This window comes from Excalfactoria chinensis, chromosome 15, assembly GCF_039878825.1.
Source record: "Excalfactoria chinensis isolate bCotChi1 chromosome 15, bCotChi1.hap2, whole genome shotgun sequence".
Lineage (NCBI taxonomy): Eukaryota > Metazoa > Chordata > Aves > Galliformes > Phasianidae > Excalfactoria > Excalfactoria chinensis.
The window spans coordinates 7,328,340-7,346,432 of NC_092839.1; the positions used below are offsets into that span (position 1 = coordinate 7,328,340).

General features: G+C 44.1%; 2 protein-coding genes across 3 annotated transcripts; one reads left to right on the forward strand and one right to left on the reverse strand.

Annotated features, from left to right (window-relative positions):
* The first annotated feature begins 5 nt into the window (after nucleotides 1-5).
* Nucleotides 6-8,725, forward strand: MTG2 (mitochondrial ribosome associated GTPase 2). 2 transcript variants are annotated; one of them, XM_072350435.1, is made up of 6 exons: nucleotides 6-273; nucleotides 1,536-1,683; nucleotides 2,264-2,379; nucleotides 2,803-2,889; nucleotides 3,506-3,644; nucleotides 4,052-5,182. In XM_072350435.1, the coding sequence occupies exons 1-6, from the start codon at nucleotides 130-132 to the stop codon at nucleotides 4,444-4,446; spliced, it is 1,029 nt and encodes a 342-aa protein (XP_072206536.1). In that variant the 5' UTR covers nucleotides 6-129; the 3' UTR covers nucleotides 4,447-5,182. The 2 variants fall into 2 exon arrangements, with proteins under 2 accessions (XP_072206536.1, XP_072206535.1); XM_072350434.1 differs by having other exon boundaries at nucleotides 7-273; nucleotides 2,671-2,889; nucleotides 4,052-8,725.
* A 5,209-nt stretch (nucleotides 8,726-13,934) lies between these two features.
* HRH3 (histamine receptor H3) lies at nucleotides 13,935-17,819 on the reverse strand. Its single transcript, XM_072350229.1, is given in 4 exon segments — nucleotides 13,935-16,235; nucleotides 17,076-17,242; nucleotides 17,499-17,720; nucleotides 17,723-17,819. Coding segments are annotated over 4 exon segments (1,353 nt in total). The 3' UTR covers nucleotides 13,935-15,368.
* Nucleotides 17,820-18,093: the final 274 nt, after the last annotated feature.

The window sequence follows — 18,093 nt, forward strand, 5'->3', positions numbered from 1 at the left end:
CACCGCCTTCCTTCTCCCCTCACTGAGGTGACGCACGGCCCCGCTCTTCCCGCGCTTTCTCAACGGCCGGCGGCGCGGCGCTACGCATGCGCACAGCGCGGGGCGGGGCGGGCGGCTGCGCTCTGTGTCATGGAGGTGCTGCGCTGCGCGTTGGGGTTGCGGGGGTTGTCAGTGTGGAGGCCCGTATCCCAGCTGACTTTCTCTACTAGTTGTGCTGCGTGCTCGAAGAATAGGAGGCTGAGGCAAAAAAGAGTCGTTTCGGAGAAGAAATTGGTGAGTGATTGGGTTGCACGTCGCGCTGCTCGCTTCCTCGCCCTGCCCTCTGCAAGGCCGTCGGTGTTCCTCACGGTGTTACAGCTTTGCGATGGGGGCAGCTGCCACACCGCCTGATTTTGGTGTTGGGGAAACCGCAGAGGAGCTTCTTTTCGTGTCTGGGTGGAGTTTCTTATCTCCTAGTGTCGGTGGAGTTCGGTTTAAAGCCGGTTTCCGCCGTGTGGTGGTGCCAGAGCCTGTACTAAGAGTGTTTGTCAGATCGCTGCTCCTCATGGAACTCTCGTTATGCACGAGTTGCGTTTGTCCGCTTGTTCACCTCGAGATCATAACGCTCGTTTGATCCCACGCGTATTGTATGGACAGCTTCATTAAAATGACTCTTATTGTTTATTCTCGTTATGGAGTCACAGAATTCATGTGTTAGCACAGCCCGGGCTGCACACTGCGCTCACACTGAACGGTTCCATCCACCTGCAACTCTGATTTCTCCCAGTCTCACACCGGAGATTTCAGGCATTTCCCACAGATAGGAGCCTTCAGCTTGCTCTTACTGTCTGGAAAGCCAAAGCACGGCGCAGCCGGAAGCGAGATGCTGAGGTTATGTCAGAAATAGGGCCAAAATCTGGAATTCTCTTCCCCTTTACCCCCTGAGCCATTGCTTGTGACAGGTACTGAAAATAACCCCACTTGTTCTGCTTTTTTTCATTCTCCTTTCTTAATTTTCTTATTTGTTAATAGGTTGAAATATGTATTGCTTTCATTACCAGGTACAGAAAGCAATGAATCAGTGTGAGAACATCCCTCCACACAGACGCTATGTCCTCTATAGGTTTTAGTTCAATTTTTAGAAGCTTATCTGTTAGCCTTTTTTCTATATTATTTGCATGAATAAGAGCACGCTGACTGTTTCTGGTTCGCAGTGCAGCAGTTCTTGTAAGCTACCTGTGTTAGCAGCATATAATTGTATCGGAAAGATACTTTCCCTGATGTGAGCTCTCTTTAACTTACACATTTGGTATCTGCTTTGTTAGGTTGTATCAACATACTTTCTGTGTTTTAAAGGGGCTCTTAAAAATACTCTTAAAAAATAGATTCCTTTTCTGTAACCTGCATTTAATTTGTGAATTACAACAGTTTAGAGGATCTCGCTGCGACAAAAAGAGCAGATCTGCACATTATTAAGTTCTCTAGGCCAATTATCTTGTTGAATGGTGTCTCTGATAAACTGTACTTAGAGGCAGCAAATCTCATCATCTTTGCAGTCACGCTATTTTGTGGATCACCGGAGGGTGCGTGTGGTTGGGGGACAAGGAGGAGGAGGAAGTCAGTCCTTTCATAGTGAACCAAGAAAAATATTTGGAGGTCCTGATGGTGGAAATGGAGGTGATGGAGGTCATGTCATTTTGAAAGGTAAAACTCAGCAAATCTGTTTTACTTTCTCTTCTCTTATCGACTTACACCTGTTGCTTGGTTTGGTTTATCATTTCCACAAGGGAGAAGTTATTTCTCTCAAAGCTGTCTTTGCTTCTATATTTTGTTCTGAGCTGCTGTGAGGAGGATATAAGAGACACTGACAGCCTTAGAAGAGTCTCTTAGGAAGTGTTTTAAAAATCATGGTATTCTGTAAACGTTTTAGCGGCCGCTACCTGGCTGTATAAGGATAACCCAACAAACCCTTAAGCTAGGTAAGGTGCCTCTGCTACCACTCTGCTGCAGATCTGCTAATCTGCCAAATCCAGAGGATTTTGTAATGGTTGCCTACATTTTGGAATGAACCACTTCATGAAATACATGGTTAACAAAGCTAAGCAGATAAGTAAAGGCAGTTAAACTTCACAACTTACACTGATATTAGTAGATTATATTGAGACGGTGAATCAGATATGTATTAGTGTAGTATTCAGAAACAGAAAGAACAGTCAGGATAGAGTTCTACTTTGCATGTTCTGCTAAAACAATGTATTTAAAATACACGTGTTTTGCTTTACAGCTGACCAGCAAGTGAAATCACTTTCTTCAGTCCTCCCTTTCTATCAGGGTTCTCATGGAGAGAGAGGAGGAAGCAAAAACTGTTATGGAGCCAATGGAGCATGTGTTTATGTTAAAGTAAGTTAAGGTTCTAGTTGCTATATTAGCTTTACGTTTACATTGCTCATTTTCAAGGTTCATGAACTCCTGAAGGGAATGTATCTTGTACATTTCTACAGGGAGCCTTGTCCTGCAGGAACAAAAAATTCTTTTCATTATTCATCAAAATTAGACTTATTTGGAAAGTCAGTCTGACCAAAATACAGTCCTGACTTGCTTTTGCTTCATGGTGTAATATGCCTAGAGAAATCAAGCACAGCAGGCTTTGTGGGAGGTGCTACTCTGAAGTTAACTTCTCTTTGTTTTAAGGTCCCTGTAGGTACATTGGTAAAGGAGGATGGGGTAGTTGTGGCTGACCTCACTCAACATGGTGAAGAGTATGTTGCAGCTTACGGAGGAGCTGGAGGGAAAGGTAACCGCTTTTTTCTTTCCAATGAAAAGCGAGCTCCAACATTATTTACTCCGGGAGAGCCGGGTCAGGAGAGGATCCTCCATTTGGAACTCAGGACAACAGCTCATGCAGGATTGGTGAGTGTTGCTGTGGTTCTTCACCTTCCCTATCGTAGGATGATGTTTGATTGGCTGAAGAAATAATGTCTGATAACATTTTTGTTGGCCTTTTGGCTTGCTTGCAACTTGATGCTTTCTTGCTGTTATTTGGTAGGAGGCCATCCAAAGTGATCTGCAGAGCTGCAAGGCTCTTGCTGCTTTATCCTGCTTTCGCTAAAATTAATTGCATCTATAGAAAAGCAACATCCAAAATTCATGAATGATTAATGCTCACTGATACGTATGGCAGGTACTGTCTGCAGAATCTGCAGATGAACTGTACAGTGTGGAGATAAAATGAGATGAAATGAGAAATGCAGAACAAAGTGACGTCATGTTTTTCCAGATTAAAATAAGTGCTTCAGTATTGCACTAAAAATAAATCATGGAGATCTTTCTATGTTTGATGTGTTTTGTGAGAAATGTCACCTATAAATAAAGGAGGGAAACCAGGGAGCACGCAAAGTTAATGTTCTATCCCCACTGGGAGAGCGTTTCTACATCTGTAGAAGCTTTCTTCTTTTCTTTTTTTTTTTTAATTGGAATTAGCCTTCAGCTGTGGCTTTAATGGGTTTAATGGGTGCTTGTCTTCCAGGTGGGCTTACCAAATGCTGGGAAATCGTCGCTTTTGAGAGCATTGTCCAATGCAAAGCCAGCAGTGGCTGCCTACCCCTTCACAACTCTAAACCCCCATGTTGGCATTGTTCGCTATGAAGACTATGAACAAGTAGCAGGTAAAAATTACAGTACTTGTATGTATATAAAATTATAGTACTGAGCATGCCTTGATAGCAGTTTGTGTCACACAGATTTATCTTTGAATGCTGTAGAAGTTAGCAAATTCTGTTGAATTAATTCTGTGGAACTTCAAACTTGATGTAACAAAAATACTGGAAGCCCATTTCACCCCATTTCACATTCACTTACACACAGCCTTAATATCAAACTAGCCATCTGAATTCTGTCTTCATTGGAATAACTTAAATCTGGGGGGTGTAAGATAATAGCAGCCAGGTTTTAACATAAGTTATCCGTAGTATTTATGTGTTGTGATGTAATTCTGTAACACTTGCAGTGGATTGGGAAAGACTTTGTCCTTCTTGTTAAGTGTGTTGGATTCACTGAAATTTTCTCCCTGCAGTTGCTGACATTCCTGGCCTAATAAGAGGTGCTCATCAGAACAGGGGCCTCGGGTTGGCCTTCCTTAGGCATATTGAACGATGCTGCTTTCTTTTATATGTGGTGGATCTCTCTGTGTCTCAGCCATGGATTCAGCTGCAAGACTTAAAGTATGAACTTGAACAGTATAAAAAAGGATTGTCTACAAGGCCTTGTGTTGTCATTGGGAATAAAATTGACCTTGCTGAGTCCAGGATTAATCTACCACTCCTTAAAGAACAGATAGATGACAGAGTCATTGCCTTGTCTGCACTGACAGGCGACAACCTGGAGGAACTGATACTGCATTTGAAAGAGCTGTATGACACTTACGTGAAGGTGGAACAGTCACAAGGGCAGAGCCCAGTGAAGTGGTAGGAAGCAGAGCTGCTACAAACTGCTGGAAGGAAGAAAAAGTCATAATTTGATTAGATAACATCTGCATGTGTTGTTTTCTTCGTAGTTTCTTTATTTTGAATGTATTGCACACAGTTTGTGAATTTGTACTGGGCTGCTTTCAGTGGAAAGACTTGAACTCACCCTTGAGGTGTCTTAGGTGTCATAAAATAAATGCAGTGCTTTGCTTTTATGTTGGAAATGTTTACAAGATGTGTTAAGTTTCCTTCTTGAGGAAATGGGAAATTTTGATTTAGAACAGTGGCTTTTTCTACAGGAAAGCTGATAATTCTGCTTCTGTCCCTTCAAACATTTTGTTTGGTTTTGTTTCAAATACTTTAGTTCTTCTGGGTGGCCCATCCTTACCAGGTAGGCTTTCTTGCCTTTCGTGAGCGATGTCCTTTTTTTCCCCCTTCGGCTGCCTGTGGCTGCAGAGGAGTAGTCTGGTTCAGTCTGTGTACCCTCATATCCTTTTGCTGTTGGAATGAGATCTGTGATTATGATTATCTAACTTTATACTAACTTTATATGTGTGAGAAAGCGAGGGTGTGCCCTTTCTTAACAGCAGCAGGTTTTTGTTCTGAGAAGTTGCAAATGTAACTTAAGTGCTTGAATTATTAAGTAAACAAAGTAAAATAGGTAATTACCTCTTTTAAGTTCACTTTCTGAGTGATTGTTCCAGGTACGATCAGGGAAAAATAAAACCATAAGTATTAGATCCCATAGGAGCTCTCGTGTTTTGTTTCATATTTGCTTCATCCCCTAGGATTTAGCAGACTGAATTAGGTGGAAGTTAATATTCAGTTCTGTCTTTTTTATCGGTTTTGTGCAGCACTGTTAGACCTCACTGGATTTCCCATCTATTACTCCATGTGCTCTTCAGCAACGCGTGACTTTGCAGGCTGTTTGGTGCTTATAGATACTCAACATGTCTGAATGTATTTGAGTCTTTTGAGAATGACAAAGACCGTTTTCAATACCCTTTACCTGGAGGAGATCTCATTCTAACTTTTAGTGCTCGTACCATCTCGGTGCTTTCACTGCAGAACATTTTGTGTACTGATGTGCAAACAGCACAGCAGGTTGCTGCATGGATCAACAGAATGTCCTATGGATCGTGTAATTGGTTTGTTCTTAACGTTTAGCCACCTGTTCTAAGATAACAGACCAAGTTCTTAACCACAGGCTTACAGGGTTTGTGGAGGTTTTACAGGAGCACGTATCCCTTCATGTGTTGATAAAAAGTGCCAAATAGCTTCAATTTTACTGTTGGAACAAGTGTTTGTCGGAGCTTGACCTTTCTGTAGTCCATATAAATCTATATTGGATGAAGTAACCTCATGTGAAAGGTCTCTAAGGTAATGCAGAACAGATGTGACTGTGCCCAACGCAGAGCTGATAGTTTGGGTCATGTTTTTCTGTAGTGCTCCTAAAGTATTAGCTAGAAGGTCTCCTGTACACGCTGCTTCTTACAGGGTATAGCACTGAGGAGTAACCTCTGACTCTTCTGAAAATAAGGTATTTACACAGGAAACTCATTCCACTGGTAGGAACAGATGAGAAATGGGTAGAAGTGGATAGTGATAGGACGAGGGGAATGGTTTTCAACTGAGACAGGGGAGATTTAGTTTGGATATTAGGAGGAAGTTTTTTCACCCAGAGGGTGGTGACACACTGGAACAGGTTGCCCAGGGAGGCTGTGGATGCCCCATTCCTGGAGGCATTCAAGGCCAGGCTGGATGTGGCTCTGGGCAGCCTGGTCTGCTGGTTGGCAACCCTGCACACAGCAGGGGGGTTAAAACTTGATGATCTTTGAGGTACTTTCCAGCCCAGGCCATTCTATGAGAAAGACCATATTTGAAGCAGCCCTCATAATATCTTTTACTGGACCCACTGTACGATATGTGTAGGGAGAGTGAGTAAGTATTCTGCTTGGTATCTCTTCTATTTACCTACAGCCCTATCATTTCTCTAAAGGGGGATTTAGATTCCTTCTGTTAGTAAGGAAATGTGTTATCTTTGTGCACGTGGCTTTGGTATAAACTAAAACTGCATCCTGGTTCTGCTTGACTTGATCCTAATGTTGCAGTATGCCTGGCCTTTAAAACACAGCTTTGTCATCTTCTGTCTTCCGTAGTGCAGTTTCCAGTGATGCTTTCTGTTAAGTTTCCCCATCTTTTAAAATGGGAATTAGTTGTTCCTATGCTATAAAGGTCTGGAAAGACTGAAGTTATTCATATTTGGGGGACAGGTTTTATATGTGTGCCAGTAATGATAAGGGATGATTTGACAACCTGTGATAATAGAACAAAGACACCTTTAGGCTGCACTCCTGATTTTTCTTCTAGGCGGCTTTGAGGGTTATTATGTGGGATGTGCCTGTTTTTTTTTTGATGTACACCTGGTAGGAAAAAGGCAGAGAGGTTTTTATCAAGCTTTTAATATTGAGCTTGTGTTTGTTCTTCGTTTTCCCACTGAGAGTAATTTTTCATTTCCTCTTTCTTCGCTGCAATAGAATTGTCCAAGGCGGCCTTAGCAGTGTCTGATTTCTTACAGGGTTTGGTTTTGTGTTTTTTTTCCTGTTTGGTTGTTTTCCCTCTGTCCTTGTTGACATGAAGTATTGCTTTGAATCCTTGGAGTGATCATTCCTTGGCTGAGCTGCTTTTTGCTGTCCTGTTACATCACCAAGATGGAAGTGTTCATGTGTTACATCCATATTTCCTTGGAGCCAAGACAGCAGGCCAGCTGTACTACTGGACCGTATAATTATGGTTTAAAAACTCGCTCATTTCTGCATGCTCATTTTCAGTAAGAGGTAATGGGTAACTTTGTTACAATTCATTTTATTCCGGTAACATGCCATTAATTTTAATTGGAGTCACTCCGGCATAATGCATTGCTGACCTTGGTCCAGTCTATTGAAATGGAGCAGTGCAGCACGTTCAGATGCTGTTATTTTATGTCCTGGATATTGGGTAAAATAAGACACAAAACGTGAAAAGCTTTGTACTTATTCACATATGCTGAAAATGTTTTATAAAGGCTGAATCACCTTTTAAAATGCGTGCATTAGTAATGCATTTAGATCCAGACATATTAATGCTGATTACAAAGTGAGACTAAACACCAATTGCAGAACAAATTATCTTCTGTTCTTCAAATCCTCAGCAGGTGCCTCTTTATCTTTGTAAGCAGAGAAATCCACGCTCCGTGGATGTTCAGGTAATGGTCGGTATCTTACAAAAGGGTTTTTTTTGTTTGGATTTTACCACCACATGGAGGAACTCAGTCTTAATAATATGCTTTTCATTTGGATCTTGACACTTGCTTAATTTTCTTTGGGAAAGGAACGTAGCTGTTTTCCAAGGACGTGTGAATTCCCCCCCAGTACATCCTTTGTGTACGCGCTAATCAGCCAGGGACAGAAGCTGGCTATTCACTGTCCAAATCCAGATACATTAATCTTCCACTACGAATGGAAAATGCTTATGAAGAAAAACATTTCAGTGAGGCAGTGTAATTGCTTTATATGCTGGTTGTCAGGAAGATATCCGTGATAGTACAGATGGACTATCCGTATTTTGATTATCTTATTCATGCAATCATACTGCTGGGTGGCCATTCATTTCCTGCTGTTTTCCGCTGTTAGGAATGAGCAAGATGTGTTTGCTTCGTCCACATTTATCCCACATAAACCATAACCTTGTGGAAGGTCACTGCATGAAGTTGACGTTTGCACTGGATTCTTTTAGACAACATCTGTCTGTGCCCTGCTGCACATCTGCAGGCATTCAGGTATTTTCCCCACATTACACAGAACAGGAGCTGCCACATCAGCACGTGCAGCTCATTAACTGGTACTGTTCATTCATGGAAATTATCATCAAGCGTTCTAAAGGTAATGACTTATTTTTAATGCTCACTAAATATACTCAGATGGCTCGTGAAACTGATCAGCATCAAACAGTTCTAGAATCCTATATTAAGACTAAATAAAGTCAGTGCTACAGAAGTTAATTTGTTAATGTGTTTAGTCTGGAACAAAACCAATATAACCTGTAACTAACTGGGTTACCTCACTCATTATTGGTGAATGAGTAACAAAGTTAGATTTGCTTTTAGTGAATATTCAAGCTGAAAATAGAACTCTGCCTGCTTTCATTTTAATGAAGCCCCAATATTTATAGGTTAATGGAAAAAATAATTGACAAGCGTCACAGATGTAATGGAACAAAGAATAAACTCCTCCTGTGTTTTGTGCTTGCTCCTCTTCTTGATAATTAATATACCCATTTTTCTGGTACAGTTTGGTGGATCCCGTCATCACAAATACCAACTTGGCCATTGCATAGCTTACATTTAAGCTCACTGATGCTCATGTTTCAGCCCACTTCGGTATGGAGGAGGCAGTTCTGTTGCATTACTTGCTGTCTTGATGTCTACTCATGTCACACTTGTGAGTGATTAATATTGATGAAAACAGTTATTCAAATGACTTGATATGAAGCCCTTAACTGTTCTTAGTCTTTTGATCAATGTTTGAACTGGGGCCAGCTCTCAAGAGATGAATGAAAGGGGGTTGTTTCTCTTGTCTGTTCCAGGCAAATTACTCAAAGAACTGTGTTTTCAGAAAGCATTTTTGAGATGGTCATTTTGAAACAGCTTGGGAGCATGTGGAATTTCCAATGGGAATTTCCAATGGGAATTGTTCTGCATGCTCCTGTCCATGTGAGTTCTTCCCAGTGAGAACCTCAGGAAAGATACAGTGGGCATTTTGATCCTGTGCTGAGGTTCTGATTTGCCTTTCTGCTCTGTCCTTGCAGCAATCACCATCCATGCATGTTTGACCTCAGTCTTTCCCTTTCTCTGGAATAGGCATCAGCATTCTTCTGTGCACATAGTCCTGCAGGGTAGTTTGCAATCACAGCATAGATTAGAAGTATTAGCAGCAATAACAAAGAACCTTCCCACTTGTGACTTTCACAAAAGCTTTTGAATAACAGCTTAATTCCAAGTCATGAGAGTGCTTGACACAGGCTGCATGCCAGTATTACACATATCATTGTATCCATACATATTTTGAATACAAGCCGTATCAGATATTAAACAGTGTTTTAGCTGCAATGGTCTATTGAATTTGTGCTTTTTAGGGAGTATATTATTTTCATAATGGAGGGTAATAGCTCTGTTTTGTCAATCCATCATCAGTTCAGGAACACTGCAGAGTCTGTGTGCAACTTAATGTTCAAGGAATTCTCTGTGCAACTCCCATCATTGTTTGTTGTTCAATAAATGGCTTCTAATGACTGAAGCTGTGTGTGAGCTGTTACTTAACAGCTCAAGTGTTTGCCAGAACTGTCGTTGCTCTTCTAGCAGAGAGCTTGTTGTTTGTGAGTGCTGAGATATCTTGAATGAGATGATTAGCTACGTCCAAGCAGGTTAATTGTGCGTTAATTGTGCTGCTAAGCCATAGCACATCGTGATAAAATAGTGCAAGTCCATACCAAATGACAGGTGCATTTGTATGCCTAAAAGGACTGATGTCATGTTGTGGGTCCAACCTGCCTGAACAACTTCCACTTTTGTCATGAACTTGACACTGATGTGCACAGGATGGATACTTGTGGTGTCTGTACACCTGTGCACCATCACTCCTCCCTTCTGTCCTTGCCATCCCTGATGCACAATCAATGCATGTTATGGTGAGGGGGGCTCGGAGTTATTGGCAGGTTCTGTTGTATAAGAAAAGCCTTTATAACACACCAAGAAGTCCTGTGTGGTGCATCTGAGTCCCTTTTTACGTTGTACCGGGTTGTAGAATTTTACAAATGCAAAAATAATAGTCCCGTTCTTCCCTAACAAATGTGCATGTTTAGCACTGCCCATAATGTTTGGTAATTGGATTAAATATTGGTTGGCTTTTATACCCAGACTGTGCGAGCAGCTTGTAAATTAGGGAGTAAAACTGTGGTTTGCACATACCCAGTAATAAGCAATAGTCATGTGGCCTGGACTACAGCAGTAAAAATAAAAGCTTTTCCCTTTCTGGCACTCATCCAGGCTGGCTAGCAAACTGCTTTTTTTCTTGCCTGCAATTCCTACATCAGAAATAAAGGTAACAACACTCCCTATTCAGCTCCATCTATTTGTAGAGTAAGTCATTTAGAGTGGAGACGGCCTCTTTCAAGGCTGGGTTTGTACTTAAAAGTCAGGGTGCTATCACTGCACCGGGGCTGGGGTTGTGAAAGATGAATCCTCACTTGTAGAAGCCACGTTGTTAAACTTCTCTCTAGCAAGGCTGCTAGCCTAGTGTCTTTCCATCCTAGTTTTGCCATAGGAATGCCTTTTCACTTACAGGGAAACCGTTATGCTCCAATCTGAGCAAGTACTAATTACATCTTCCCAGTTTCCCTCTTGGCAAATCTCATTAATTATCCCAGGTAGGTGTTTTTCAACAAAAGCTCTTTCTTGCGTTATCTTTTCTCCTGTAGCCTCCTACGCTAGCTAATGAAGCTTCAGCCTCTGGAACAATGAGGCCATTTATAGAACAACAGGTTGGGGAGAACAAATAAGGAACCATAACTAAGGAAGGGCTTTGAAGAGAAGCTGTGGGAGCAGGGCCTTGTATCTGCATTAAGAAATATTTCATTGTTGGTGATTGGGGTGGAAGCAATACAGAGCTACACAGAACATAGCTGTGCTGAAAAATACTCTTTGGTTGCTTGTTGATGTGCAAACAGTGCTCTGGGAGGGGACTTCAGGCCTCGTTGTTTTGGCCTTTACATCCTGTGGTTAATGAAGTGTAGGTTTGCATTAAGAGAAAAGAGAGTTGGCATCACCTCCCAGCAGGTCCTACAGCAGGTCACCTCGCCTGTTTCTTTAAAAAACCTCTGGGGACAATTTACAACTGTGTGAATATTGTTTACTAACATCACTAATTTAATAGCATAAATTGGGTATTTCTCTCTGAAAATAGCTGGTGTTTTTTTTCCCCCTCTATGCCTATGTGCTTCCACATATATTAGACGCATATTATAATTACAGTTAGTCATCCCTCTTGTTTTTTATTGAAAACAGATCCTATCTGCTGGTTTCTGTCTATAGAATAGCAATAGGGCAACTGTTCAGCAGGTTTTATCCAAGTGCTTTGCTAGGACAGTTGATGAGAAGCCCTGTGTTGTCCGATGGCACTGTTGTTTTCACAGTTCATTTTTAATTATGCCTGGAGGCTCCTTAGGCCAAGTGCACAGAGACGTTTATAATGTGAACACTAATAATCGGTGGGATTCACATATTCCTTTAGCAATGTTTCACTTAGTCATCAGTTGCTCTTCAGTTGGAACAGCAGGCTTGGATGTCAGGTCCATACTATACCTGTGTACTGAGCAGGGCTTTGTGGAAGCCCTTCCAGGGCTGCAGAGGCACTTGGATGTGATGTCTTCTGTGCTGTCGAGCTGAAGCTGTGCATTCACAGCCGAACTTCACAGCAGTTCTCTTCCTCTTTGGTAATGACTGCAGCATGTCTTGAACCCCTGCTTTACATTTCAAATGCTTCATAATGTCAAAACCCCAAACCCTGCTCTTTGCAAACCCGCAAGCACAAATCATCCTCTTTCACAGGAATTAAACAAGCATGAATGTGTTTAATCACCGAGGCACAGGTTTATTTCCAATCATCGGTGCACATGTTGGTACAAGCACGGGCATGTGCAATCTCTCATACAAGAAGAGATAATCACCACGAAGAATTCTAGAAGATTCCCAAATTATATTTTCCCAGAAACCAGTTTATAGCAAAATGATGCACTGCTCCCATCTTATTTAATAACTTCTGTTAATTTGGGGGCTGATTTTTGCTTATCTTGATATCACTTTCATGCAATCAAAACATTATCAGTGTGATGGAAACTACTGAAATCTGGGGAGATAAGAAAAGGGAAATGGGATAAACCAGTGTTCTTTTTAGGATGGATCTATGGCTGCAGTTCACCCGGTCCTTATCTGAAAATCATTTCTTTACTCTGTAGGAAAGGACTTTAAGACCAAAATACTTGGTCCATTCTGACAGCTCAGAGAAAAGTAGCACTGGGATTCTAAATGATACAGAAGTACACTGATATCAGCAGTGGGACTCAGGGATTCATGGCACTTGCAGAGATGGCATGTGGACTTCACTGCAGGTACAGCGTGGCCTTATGGATCACAGGAAGCAAAACCAACCTCCATCAACTGTACAGGTATTATGCATTTTGTCGGCCTCTTAACATTATGTTGCTTACAGCTTCAGCTGTTTGACTGAGCAAATATGTACAGGAAAAGAATTCCCAGCCCATGTCCCTGCAAAGTCACCTCGAAAATTAAAATAGGTCTCATTGTGTTTGAACAGAATTCCTACCATAGAAGTAGGGGGAAATCTGCTCATCTTCAGGGTGCAAATATTTAATCATAAGCCAAGAATTTGAGAAGGGAAACAACAGTTTTCAGAATTTAGACAAACGTTTGCAACTTCCTTTTTAAATGCCTTCTTGCTCAGCTCATCACGTGCAGCAAAACCAGCTAGGAGTGGCAACTCTTTTTCAGTTTGATTCAATGAATCCAAACTCCAGGAAGGAACAATTATATAGAAAGAGGAGAACGAACCTGATAACCATAAAGAAAGAACCATGTGCTCCCTGCTTCTTAGTTCTGGTCTAACATAATAACATGTTAATGTGTGTGATGTGTATTGTAGTGTGGAGGAAGAAGGAAAAACACCACCACCCACCTGTGACATCTCCCTGCTTTACTCTTACTATGAAGCTCAATTACCAGTCAGTCCTTACTCAGGCAAATGCCTCACACAGGAAAGACTGATAAATCCTTTGTCAATTCATTTGGTCAGTAAGTAACAAACCACAGCGTGAAAGGTCTTCTCACATCTGATTTGTCAGAGATCTACCTGTTAGCCGCAGGACAGGAAGAGTTCTTAATATTTTCTGTTAAATTTCCTTTCTGGTAAAATGATAGATAAGTACTTTTTCTGGAGGATGAAAACGTGAAAGCTGCTATTTAATACCAGGTATGACAGTCAGAACCGACAATTCCTCCACCCTTTTCTGTATGTGTAACATAACTTTCCTTTTATCAGTCTGGATCCTGTAGCCTTCACTCTCTTTATGAGTGAATGAAAAGAAACGCAGCTGGAAACTGGGCCCTCATTCACATCACCCACTGCAGGGAACCTGCTTTAGCACGGCGTTGGACTACCCAGTCTCCAGAGGTCCCTTCCAGCCCCAGTGATTCTGTGATTATGATTTAGCCTTTTTTAGGCAGTTGAGTGGATTTCATGAGTCACAAAGATTTAACGTAAGCTTTTCAGATGGAGGCTGTGCGTAACATGCTCTGGAAAAGAACTACAGGCAGAAAGAAACTCTGGGTGACATCCAGACCCCATGTAATCAGCAGTACAAGAAATGCAGCCATTTCAGAAGCCTTTTCTTTATTGGCTTTAATTGTCTCCTCAGACAAATACATTCACGTTTTGCTTTCAGTTGGATTCCATCATTTCTAACAACATCCTGTTTACCTTGAAATATTTGGCAAACTTCATATAAAAGTGCTTTACTGCCATTCTCAGAAGGTAGTAGACACAGGGAAGTACACAAGGCTCAGCAATGCATACTGGCACTTCTTAGTACACTTACTTCAAAACATGTATTTTAGTTCATATTTCATGGTCTGACAGAACTTGTCACAAGACTGCAATATCATGTACACAGAACAAGAGATCATTTAAACCTGGCTTCAGGTGACAACAAACATCGCTGGAATAAAGTAGGATGGCATCTTTTGTTTATTCCTAGCAACAGCCAAGAAACTGTATACAGCAGCTAAGTGTAACTGGCAATCACAGCATCATAAGCTTGTGGGTACAACTTCACAGCATTTGGGATTCCATTTATAAATGTAGTTTTCAGACTTATGATCTCAAGCTTCCTTTGCAGTACTGCTAAACACAAGTGCTTGCCATGGCAACTGATGATGTATTTGTATTACTACAGCAGTGAGCAGTGCCAGCAGAGATGGGAGTTAGTCTTTTGCTTTGTGATCATACTGCCTGTTCCCAAAGAGCTTATCGAGTCTACGTGGGCAAGCATGACAAAGAATGAGACAGGAAGTAGAAATAAAATGCCCAGTATCTCAGGTTACAGCCCTGATCTCTTGAATCTGGTGTTCTGCCTGTGGAAAAAGCTGGCTGATTGCTTAAAAAAAAAACAAAAAATGATAATTGTGTCGCTTGGATCAGCTTGACCAAAGCTTCCTGCTTTAAAAGGTAGCCTGGCTGTAGACTCCTTGGGGCAGAGATGTGCCCCTTGTTGGAGCCTGGAAAGGACATACCTTGCGCCATATGCAATGAGGATCAACATTCTGGCTGTAGCTGCTGTAGTAGTAATGACAAATGAGGCATTTTTTCTTTCTGGGGTTCATTCTTGCTGTATCTTCTCATAATAACTTAAATGTAAGGAGAACAAAACAAAACCCCTTCGCAGTACAAATGAGGTTTGCAATGACATAAACTTTAGTTTAATGATTCAAACATGAGTTTAGCCCGGTGGGTTTGGGGTAGGTCTTAATTTTCTGGGTTTCTTATTTCAACAAAACGTTGGTGCTGCTCAGGCTGACTAGGTGGCAGCAGAGCTCTGCTGTGCAGGTGGAGGACGCATCACTGCCTATGGTGAACGTTAACATGGAAAAAACCAACCTCCTCGCTGCTGTTCTGCTTGGTTTTGTTGGTGATGAACTGGCATAAGTTAATAGTGATCTCCCAGCTGCCTTCCTCACGTGCTGCAGAGCAGTGATCCCAGCTTCTGGAGAAGCAATACTACGCCTGTGTTATCAAGGCTCTCCCGCACACAAGGCTAGCTTCATTTCCAGCAGTTCTGCAGGGGATCGTGAGGTTGAATCTTCAGCTTCTTTGGACAGAGGAGTTTAATAAAAGCTCTTCTGAAGCTGTAGTGACAGAGAGGATACAGGACGGGGTTGACAGCTGAGTTGATCCACAGCAGCCAAAAGGAAGTCTCGTACCAGTAGTCAGAGATGCAGTGGCCATGGCAGCCGGCACGAATAATCATCAGGAGGGTGTACGGAGCCCAGCAAATCCCAAAAATACCCACAATGACTGCCAGCGATTTGGCTACTTTCTTGTCTCTGGAGAGCCTGAAGCGGTGGGTCATGCCCTGGGAGACTATCTTCATCCTTTTCTCTAAGGACAGTGCAGATGCTGAATCCTTGCAGCCCTTTTTGTTGCAGCACTGGGATCTCCCCGAGCTGGCTGTCAGCAGATCTTTCGCTTCGGTGGAAGCTGCTGCTCGTGCTTCGCTCTTAGAGAGGCTGAGGGTTGCAGCTGGCTCCTTCTGCTCCCACTTGTAGCACTTTGAAGAAAGCTTTGCTTCTGGGCTCATTTCCATCTCTTCAGCGAAGGACTGGTTGTGCACTTCATGGAAAACATCCAGGCGCAATTTGGTACGCTTTTGTATGTTCAGGTAAATGCTCAGGTTGAAAAACATTACGCTGATAAAAGGGGTGAAAAACTCCAGCGTGGAGGCTGTCATGAGAAAGTACCAGTTGTAGAAAAACTCAGCATAGCATTCCCCGGTGGGTATGATACTCTGACCCGAGATATACTCCCAGCTGATAATGGCAGGTCCATAAAGCAGGAATGCTAAGACCCACACCATCACCATCTTCAGCACTGCTCGCCTGGTGTTGCCTTGCTGGGCTCTGTAGGAGACCTGCAATGAGGAAACCTTTCTGTAAGCACGGCCAAACACACCAACTGGTTGAGGCATTTCACAAACTCACTGTTGGCATTTCTGGTACATCTGCAAGGCAATATCACAGCGGTGTAACAAATTCCCATGCTACAGGCAGCAGGAGCAATTGCTGGATATATCACACACCTGCCAGGAAGACTTAGAACCCTCGTCTTGCAGCACCAGAAAGAGACGTGAGTTCTGCTCAGTGGGCATGCACTGCCTTGCTTCAAACACAGCGGTTTGCTGCTCCCTGCCTCATACCTGAGCTGCCCCTAGCTATGCTGCACCTCCTGGGGACAGGGATGCATCACACACTGGGCATTCAGCTCTGCCTTGATCTGAACACGGGCACTGTGCAGCTGACCCACGTTGTACTCAGAGTCAAGGAGAAACCAGGCACCTGTGGCTGTGATCAGCCTGGGCAAGGCTGTTTTCACCACACCTCACAGTACCCACAGAGCTGAGCACAGTGCCCTGCTGAAGTTGGTACTGAAATCTCTCCAGCTTTGGATCTGCAATCTGCTTGTCTGCCCCGGAGATCACGGATCTCTGCAATTCATAGCGGGCCTGCCTTCCTGTCATCTGCAAAGGAACACCAGCACAGTGGGGTCTGGGGTATGCTTTAAGTACGCCAAAAACACTCATCAGAAACCAGAGCTCAATTAGGTATTTGTGGATAACCATTCCTCTCCATCGCCAGGCTGAAAGATTAACAATTCTGTGGACGATTCGGAAAGCTTTTAATTATTGAGGCTTATCTGGAGAATAAAGCAGGGAGAGAGACATTTCCCTCTTGGTTGCCGTGCCGGGACTCACCGCTCTTGTCACCGAGAGGAATCTGTCATAGCTGATCAGCACGATGTTGAAGACCGAAGAGGTGCAGAGAAGGTAATCAACTACCAGCCAGAGTTTGCAGAGGCTTCTCCCGAAGATCCATCTCCCTGTCAGCACATAGGGCACGTACAAGGGAATGCAGAAGGCACCTGCAACCAGAGGGCTCCGTTTGTTCGGACACGCGGGGCCGTGACCTGCAGCAGCACCGCCGCCCGTGCGCTCAGCCGGGCTCCGCTCCGCCGGGCGCGGGATGCGGGCGGGCGCTGCGGGGCAGAGGGGTCGGGGAGAGGCGGCGCTGCGGGACGGAAGCCCGGAGCTGCGGCCGGGAGAGCGGCCGGACCCCGCGCTGCGCTGCCCTCGCCGCGAAGTTTCGGGCGCGTTGCTTCGCGGCGGGCGGCACTTTACCTACTAGGAAATCCGAGATGGCCAGGTTGAGGAGGAAGAAGTTGTTCTGGGTGCGCAAGCTGGAGTCCACCACGAAAGCCAGCATCACCAGCGCGTTGCCGGCCACGGTGACGGCGATCAGCAGGGCCATGAGCGCGCCCAGCGCCGCGGTGCCGGCGGCTGCGAAGCGCCCGGAGGCGGCGGCGGAGCCGTTCAGCGCCCCGCCGCTCTCCATGGCCCGCACCTCTCCGCAGCCGCCGGGCTGCCGCCCCTCCCCGGCCCGGCCCCGCCTCCCGCCCAGCCGGGGTGCAGCCCCCCGCTCCCCGCCGCCGCCCCGAGCATCTCCGCGGCCCACGGCGCCCCGCACCGCTCGCACGGAATGCTGCCGTCCCCTCCTTCCTTTTGCCCTTCAGTTCCCTCGATCCCTCCGTAGTATCCACACGAGTCCCGCTAGGAACATCTCGTCTGCATCTCCCGCAAAGCATCCCCCCAGAGACAGAGGCCGTGGGGAGTGATGACGATTTCTGCCCCGGTGTCGCGGTGTGGAGGTAAACGCCTAATTAGAAGTCAGCCCCGAATGCCCCCGGGCAGGCGGAGGAAAGCAGCGATGCTCTTG

What these genes read in the sequence shown, in the direction of transcription:
- MTG2 (XM_072350434.1), top strand. Translation starts at nt 130, where the DNA reads ATGGAGGTGCTGCGCTGCGCGTTGGGGTTGCGGGGGTTGTCAGTGTGG. An exon ending in GAGCATGTGTTTATGTTAAA is followed by an intron (nt 2,380 to 2,670) that starts GTAAGTTAAGGT and finishes CTTTGTTTTAAG; the next exon opens with GTCCCTGTAGGTACATTGGT. An exon ending in CAACAGCTCATGCAGGATTG is followed by an intron (nt 2,890 to 3,505) that starts GTGAGTGTTGCT and finishes CTTGTCTTCCAG; the next exon opens with GTGGGCTTACCAAATGCTGG.